At 38.1% G+C, this 8,497-nt stretch overlaps 1 protein-coding gene across 2 annotated transcripts in view; it reads right to left on the bottom strand.

Annotated features, from left to right (window-relative positions):
- nf1a (neurofibromin 1a) overlaps positions 1 to 8,497 on the bottom strand; it is a 92,349-nt gene that overhangs the window by 79,604 nt on the left and 4,248 nt on the right. For both annotated transcript variants that reach the window (XM_016573391.1, XM_016573394.1), the window contains exons 2-3: positions 974 to 1,117; positions 605 to 688 (exon numbers count right to left, since the gene is read on the bottom strand). In XM_016573391.1, the coding sequence (XP_016428877.1) occupies positions 605 to 688; positions 974 to 1,117 (228 nt within the window). The remainder of the gene's footprint in view (positions 1 to 604; positions 689 to 973; positions 1,118 to 8,497) is intronic.

Here is an 8,497-nt window from a genome sequence, read left to right as displayed (position 1 = left end):
TCATATTGATCCACTGATGGCAGATGGACTATTTTGACGATGTCTTTCATACTTTTCTGGGCCTTGACAGTGTTATTTACTTGGCAGTCAATGGGACAGTCACAAGCCTCCCGGGTTTCATCCAAAATATCTTAAATTGTGTTTCGAAGACAAACGAAGCTTTTACGGGTTTGGAACGACATTGGGGTAAGTGATTAATGACAACATTTCCATTTTGGGGTGGAGTAAACCTTTAATGTGACTTTAGAATTTTTACTGATCCCAAACCTTTGAATGGTAGTTTACAGTTTCGATTATACCATGGCATAGTTAAAAAGTTCACCACATTCAGCTTATTTCTACAGCCTAGCATAGTAAAAGAAACAGACTTATAGTGGACCAAGATCAGATCAGAAAAAAAAAATCTATAAAAATTTATAATAAAATTTATGAAAACTTTTAGGCCAAGATGTGGATAGGCAATTATGAAACAATTGTAATTGTAAAGCAATTTTGCATTGCGTTCAGCAACAAAGGTGAAACCACAGCAATGGCAGGACGTAAGACAGTCAAAACAAGCGACAGGTTGGATAAAGTTCACTGTGAGATAGGACGAGCTGCTCACCCCTGCCAAACACTTCTCCAGTGTGTCCAGGATAATCAGCTGGGAGAGGTAGAGGTTCTTCTCGGCTGCTTCGCCAAAGATCCGCTATGAACAAAAGACACACAGAAATGTGACATTAGCAAGACTAGAAGACACTTCTCTCAATTGATTGCAATAGAGTTTGAAATGACCATGTTCCTAAGCTAACAGTGTAACACTCCAAGCATAAAAACACTACACAGGCATATATTTGTTAAAATGGTTCATTTTTATCTGCCATCTTGGATTTATTTGTGCAATGCCAAGGCAGTTCACTCATAACAGAGTGACTGGAATTTCAAAATTCAATTATCAAGATGGGAAACTTGAATGTTATAGACATGGACTTACCATGTTGTTCACATTTTTGAGTATGTTGGTCAGACCGTTGATGACGAGGGCAAATTTGTACTTGGAGATGTTGATCAAACATTCTTTATTGTGCTCTGTGCTCACTTTGGTGTGGGTGCTCTGCTGTCCTGTTTTAATTGGGAGCTGTGAGTGAGAGACAGACAGAGAAAGAGGGATAGAGAGAAAAAGAGAGCAACTGAAACCACCATTTAATTTCACTAAAAAAGATATCTTACTGACCTCAAACTTTTGAATGGTAGCCTATTTTTTTTTATTTGACCAACAGCTGATTTGTTTTCAAATATACTTTCAATTCATTTCAAGTAAATTATAATCAGATCAATTTAAAAATTATAGTACACTATAAACTATAGTCATTAAGAAATATCCCAAAGCACAAAAATAACCATTATATTTACAGTCGTATCAAAGGAAGTTAAGATAGAGAACTCTTGGGTCTGGTTAACAGGTGTCAACGTTGGGTTCCTGTGGCCCAGCTTTCAAAGCCTGTGTTATGGCTTTATTGAGAGCATTGGGTGGAGAACAGCTTGTAACATGTGGGACGCACAGACTGCAGAGCGAGAGGTCGAACATTTGAGGTCTTAAATTTGACACACCCACCCCTGAGAGAACATCCAAGTACTTAATGCACCAACCCATCCATCCTGGGTCTAAACACTCAAACTTTAGGTGTTAAAACAAAGCAACTCCAGCTCTCCAGACTTCCGCCCTGTGCTGCACACCTGCGGGCCAGCACATCTGCTCTTGTTCTCTCCAACACACACAAGCAGTTAAAGTCTGTGCAGTGGGAGTGTTGAAAGCACACATGGCCTGGCCGTCTTAATGAAGCGTATGTGGAGTGAGGGGGTGGAGGCCTCTCCCCCCTCTAAGCGTTCCCTGATGAGGAATTGGTCTTCACTGTTTCCAACTACTATGGCTCCTCTCTGGATCAAAAGAACTTTGACTTCAAGAAGTTATACAGCTTGCGAACAACTCTTGAATGCCAACAAACTGCTCTAATATATTAAGCTGTTTAAATCAGACTTGTAAGTTGTAACATATCCCAGTTCTGTCCTCCACACTTCTCACCATTATTTTCAATCTTTCCTGTACTTTCCATTTAATTAAGAGAAAAAAAGAAAAAAAGCCAACAAAAGCTTGAAATTCATTCTCTAAATAACATCTGACTGTAAATAATAACCTTCAAAAGTTTAAGGTCAGTAAACAAATATTTAATAATTTTCTTAAGCATGGATGCATTAAACTGAACAAAAGTGATCAGATTTCAATTGTTTTCAACACTGATAATAAAAAAATCAGCATATTAGAATAATTTCTTAGGGATCACGTGACACTGAAGACTTTCATTCAGCTTTGCCATCACAGGAATCAATTTTAAAATACATAATAAAATGGAAAATGGATATTATAAATGTATACAAATCTATATTTAATATTTTACTGTATATAAATTATTGCAGAAGTATTAAGTATCAAAGAAGTATCAACATGAAAGTGAGTAGCTTAATCTTGTTTTTGTTTTTTTGGGGGGGATAAATTACTCCTTTTACGTTTGGTCTATTTTACAATATTATATTTTGACTATTTTTTTATTAAATAAATGCAGCCTTGGTGAGCATGAGACTTTTTTCGAAAACATTTAAAAAAAAAAACATTTGAAGAGACTAAGTGAGGAAGCAAATTAAATCAATTAATTAAAATTTACTGTTTGAACAGATTAATTTAAAATGGAAAAATGGAAAAATTAAACAATCTGAGACACTATTTTGATAATTACAAGAATAATCAATATATTCACAATGTTGCTTACATTTTAAAACACCAACAAAACCACTGCAAAATACACAGCGATTATATTGAATACAATCATGCAAAGCCCAAGAACAGACCATCAATGGTGTCAACTTAACAACTGGACAGTTTAGCAGACTAGCCAGTAATGGTCTGTTTCCTTAAGACATACAATTATTATCACTCAAAAATGTGTCAAATTAGCCCAAGAAAGATTAAACCGTTATTAAATCTGATATTTCAACAAATCTTAGCTCATAATCTGCTTAAGCCATGTAGGCCTATATTTGTGCTGCGAGTCACTACCGGTTGCACGGTTGAAGTGTCCTGACAATAGCAATGGCCAGTGCGTCGGCATGTCAGAAAGACTCTGAGAAACCCTGAGGTTCCCTCCTTCTTTCCGGCCAACTACTGTGTGGCCCTAAGAGAAAAGCGCGTGGCTGGAAATGAAAGTCTCAAGACCGGAGAAGAACCGGCGCACACACTGTCTGTACACTCATAAAACACATGCACTCTCACAGAACACATAGCCCAGCCCTGTTGACATCCATTTTAATGTAGGATCCCGATGGACAGTGAGCACTTTGTTTCCCAGGAATGGTTTAAAATTCCAGAAAGGTCAGGGACCAATCGCTTCCCTTATGTGCACTTTGGCAGAACCGGCCATACTCATGTGTGCTATGAAGAATGGACGGTATATTGACCGAAACCACAAAGACAATTAAAAATATTTAATGTAAATCAACTTTAAAATTACAGTTAGATTAAACTTTCATGGGCCACCATTCAAGAAAAATATGACTTTCCACCCCAGTCACATCAGTTGGAAGGGTCCTTCCAAAACAGCAGGAAAAAAAATATCATTTAGCCTTTTTCCTGGATATTGCTACAATTTGACCAAATCTAATGTTAAAAGGATAGTTCCCCTAAATATGAAAGTATTCTCATCATTTATCAACCTCATGTTGTTCTAAACCTGTATGACTTTCTTTCTTCTGTAGAACACAAAAGTATGTTGGAATCCAAACAACATTGAGCCCCAGTGACTTTCATTCAAGTCATACAGGTTTGGGACGACATGAAGGTAAGTAAAGAATTGTATTTATTTTAATTTTTTTGCTATGCCTTTAAGCTTCTTACAACAAAAATAACCGATCAGAAACTACCTAACAACACCAATAAAGTTCCCTTAAGTTCGTACATCATCCAAAAGAAAAAAATCTATTCAAACTAGGGATGCACCGAATGTTCGGCAACCGAAATTATTCGGACGAAAATAGCAAAAAAATAATAAGCGAAAAGACCGAATAAATTGTACCGAACAATGACGTGACGCGATCAAATAGCAACCAGGGCAGAGTGAGAGGCACGCACTCATTATAATGCAACAAACTATCAGCAGTGTGGAAGCATTTGAAACTGCATAGAAAGACGCAAAAATCATTACAAGCACCGACAGCGAGAGACTGTTTACAGGGTCATGGAGTTAAATCTAATACCTTTTAAGAACTTTAAGACTCTTTCCATACATTTTAAGACCTCATCGCCACTACAAGTTTTAACCGGTTACATCTGCGACACTTTAACTTACATTTACTATATACTGTTTGTAAGATAGCACAACTAAACAGATATTTACTTTGAACTCCTTATCAATGCAACATAATTCAGAAGGGGGGGAACGAAGCACAAGAGAATTAATTGAGTGACTAACCAATGCACCCCAAGAAACATGAATTAGACCAATAAACAAAACAACTGACAAAACTTATTGAGGAGGGAAAATAAAGCTCTCCGAGCTAACAGGGCAATGAGTTTGCACAGTATATTCAAAAGATGTATTTGTCACATCAACTCTTATGTCTGCAAACCATAGCTGTTTTGTGGAACACTTCTCAAGACAAACATCTGACTGATCAGACAGTTTACCTGTGATTACGGAGTGCTTGATTTGATGCAGACTTGACAGAGTGTCAGTACTGCACCTGATCGTGTCTGAATGATCATGGAAGGTAAAATAATGATCACAACTATTACATCATTTTAATTGTGCATCCCAAGCCCATGCTAGTAAAAAAACAGCCCAAAGTAGCGCAATTATGTCCCAAATATAAAAATGTAATTTCCATCCCTAAAATACATATTTTACAGTCAACGTTATGCACATTTATCATAAACACAGCTTAAATGCTTCCTACTAGTGTGGCCCAAAACATTTAGCACAGTTTTATTACAGGTGGAATGCAAAATGTTTCAGTACAAGCATTTCAACCAAATGTAATTTATGCAATATTTCAAACCTTTAACCCACTGGGGGAAATCAACCAATGGCAACAGTTTAAAAGCAGCCCAATTTCGTGGAAAAAAACAACAACAACCCTGCATCCAACACGAGCTGCAGAAGTCAGATTTGACTGATCACAGGTCAAAAGTAAGGAGAGATAACTGACAAAGATGTTGGAGGATTCGCTCCTCAACAGATCCCGAGCTCACTGACAAATATCTTTTATCGTAATATGTGCTCCCTTTACACAGTGTGCATGCGATCGCGAAATCGAAAGTGAACTGCGAGCGCTCATTCTCATTCAAAGGGGATTTAAATACCCCACATATTGATAGCAGCGCCCTGATGCGCGAAAATTATATACAATATTAGAATGTTTGCGGGAGCGGACACAAAAACCGCGGGAGCGGATGGGAGCGTGCGGTAATGGTCAGAAATTCAGCGAGAGCGGGATCAACAAGCCCCGCGCTATCACGCAGCAGCGCAGTCAGTCAGTGAGCGCCGTAACAGATGACGTCAAATCTTGCGGGATTGCATAAATAAAATACACAGAACCCCACTATTCGGACAAATATACATAATGAAAAGATGATACAAAATGTAATACCTTGGAAAATGGCATTTAAGACTTTTTAAGGGCCTTAATTTTCTCTAAATTGATTTATCAACTTTTAATACTTTTTAAGACCCCGCGGACACCCTGCTTTTGCTTTTGTTAATTGTATAATAAATAAAGAAAACAAATTGATAGGATTACAGTGAGACATTAATTTCATTAAATTATACTGTTTTCTTTTCATGCCTTCTGATGTTCCTTCACGTTTATATCATGCTATAACTTGTAATAAAGAGGAAACACACATTTGTAATTTGTATTTTGTGATAAAACTGACATAATTTGAAAGCTGAGCTGTTCTATATTAAAAGCAACAAAGCACAGAGCTTATTGCGATGAGTGGCTGGCTTGACAATGGAAGAAAAGAAAGAATGTGTGAATTGGTTGTTCCAGTACCTAAAGATCATATGGTACTTTTAAGAATGCATATGTGGAATCTGATTGTTCAATAGCCAGAAAAATTATAATTATTAACTGTCTATTAACTGTCGGAATTTCTGTCCCTGTTTTTTGCAATTGGACACAAAACCCTAGTCTTTTCACACTGGGGAATGCTACATACCATTCAAGCATGAACAGTGACCCGCTTCATCTTCAAGCCATGAGAGAGTGAAGAAAAAGAGAGCCAAAGAACATTGTGACCCCGGCAGTTGACATTTGAGGGTCAAAAGGGGAAGATGGGCACAAGGTCAAAAGTCAAAGGGTACAATAGATACCAACACTGGGAGAAGATTCCTGACCATTGGGGCAATTCAGTTCCAAAGCAACTTTGTTGCAGCTGATTTTTCTATGTATCATTCACAGATTTCTCTGTGTTCTTGTTATTTGGGCACTTACTAGAGCTGTCCAAGACAATAAAGTTCACAGAAAAGAATGATAGTTTAGGAACTGTTAGAAAAATCATTAAAACCAGAGACATAAAAAAATAAAAAAAAACATCACCTGATTCATCTTACTACCAGTGACTGCACTGAATGGTGGCTTGCATCATCAATCTTTCAAAATCCAGAACTGTGTGTCTGTTTTTAAATCCTCATTTGAAGGGTGCGGAAGCCAGTTCAAGACTCAAATAGTGAAGTCATGGAACTTTTGGTCAATGTGAAAAAGGTAAGCTATAAATTTTTCGCTTTTTGTCCACAGTGGAGTACACCCCAGGGACCTCTGGAGGGGGCTGAACGGACTGTTTTATTTAAAGGAATGGGGTGCATTTGCACTGATGTCATTCTCTTAACATCTGCACAGTGCTAACAGACACACTCTGACAGGGACTAGACGTTTCACTGAACATGGATGTTCTTGTTCCCAAGGGTGTTGCATATAAAGCAAAAAAATGATTTGTTAAGAAAGACTGAGAAAGTTCAAAGGAAGCCCATTAGAAAGCAATAGGATGTCAGTGAGGAGCAAGAGAGCAGTGAGGGTCAACTTTGTCCTTGCCATTAGCTGATCGAGGTTTGGTTGTAGTTTTTACTGTTTTGTAGAACACTTCACTTCACTTGCTGTGATGCAGTCTTTAGGACCCTGCCCTGAGCACAGTGACATGCTTATTCTGATTCTGATTGGTTCTCATTGATCTTCTTGTGGACCCTTGAGTACATTGTGTAAGATCTGACCATGTGGTAATCAGGACCTTAGCATCTGCTCCTTGTCATCTTGTGAAAGCATCCTCTGAACATCAGCCTGAAAACTTGCGCGATGCACCTAGGGTCCTTTGATAAACTCTTACACCTGTTATAATCAACATGCAACTCTAAATATTACTTAATAACCAGAACAATGTGATGTATTCGACACTTGTTTGTTCTAACAGGATTAGTCCCTCCCTCTATTGATAACGATGCTAAAATGTTCCAGATGTCGCTTGCTTCTTGTTAATAATCTGTTTTGTGGACAAAAAGAGAAAAGTTCTGAACAGCTCCTCTGATTCCCATACAGTTCCCAAATGGTCAGAGACAACTGCTAATTTATCTGAATAGCTTTCATGGTGAGTAATACATTTATTATGTGGGATTCTGCTGTCTGCCAAGCTGGGACTTTAGATCTCTTACAAGCTGATACTCCTTACTGAAGTTTCTCGGGCCTTGCGATGTTAGCTAAAGGAGTCTCAATGATGGCACATCAAATAATCTAGAAGAAACGTGAATCAACAGATGATTGTTTTATCATGAATGTTGAAAGCACTGGGAACTCTCTGATCTCCCGCTCGCTGTATTCCTCCTTTAAGCTAATCCATCTAATTAAAATGTGTTGGCCTTCAGGGTGACAGAAAAACGAGCCCCCCTGCCCAATCTGTTCGCCCACTGGTTTCTCACACAGAACAGAGGCCGGATAGAGAATCCCTCTCTATTTTTTTACTCCACGCACAGAGACTGAATTCATCAGATGGGCTCTTATCAGCTGTAATCTGTTTGAATGGAGCTCTTCAACGTGGCCAGACTCCACGACACCCGATACACTGAAGCATCTGAAGCATCTAGGTGCTGCAAGACACACATACTTCTGTCATACATGTGCAACGAAGAATAACTGAGATTGCATAATTGCCAAGAACTCTCATGCATTACCCTGGGAACACACTTGGATGGATAATAATAGGCTACACAAAGATAGCTTTAAAGTCAACATGAAATCAAATTGAACTCTATTTACTTTCTTAATGCACATGTCTGGTCTTATTGTGAGTGATTCATCAGTGTGTGTTATTCTAAAGGAAAAAAGTGTGTCTTTGTAATTTTAAATCAAAATGTAATAAATTTAGCTTACTCTAAAACACATTTCCTTTTCCAGTGACCAGTGGATCCACCCCCCCCCAAAA

This window comes from Sinocyclocheilus rhinocerous, unplaced genomic scaffold (genome assembly GCF_001515625.1).
Source record: "Sinocyclocheilus rhinocerous isolate Xijiao unplaced genomic scaffold, SAMN03320098_v1.1 scaffold1152, whole genome shotgun sequence".
In the NCBI taxonomy this organism is placed as follows: Eukaryota; Metazoa; Chordata; class Actinopteri; order Cypriniformes; family Cyprinidae; genus Sinocyclocheilus; species Sinocyclocheilus rhinocerous.
The sequence above is the reverse complement of the archived record's forward strand: the minus strand, read 5'-3'. Positions and strand labels throughout refer to the sequence as shown.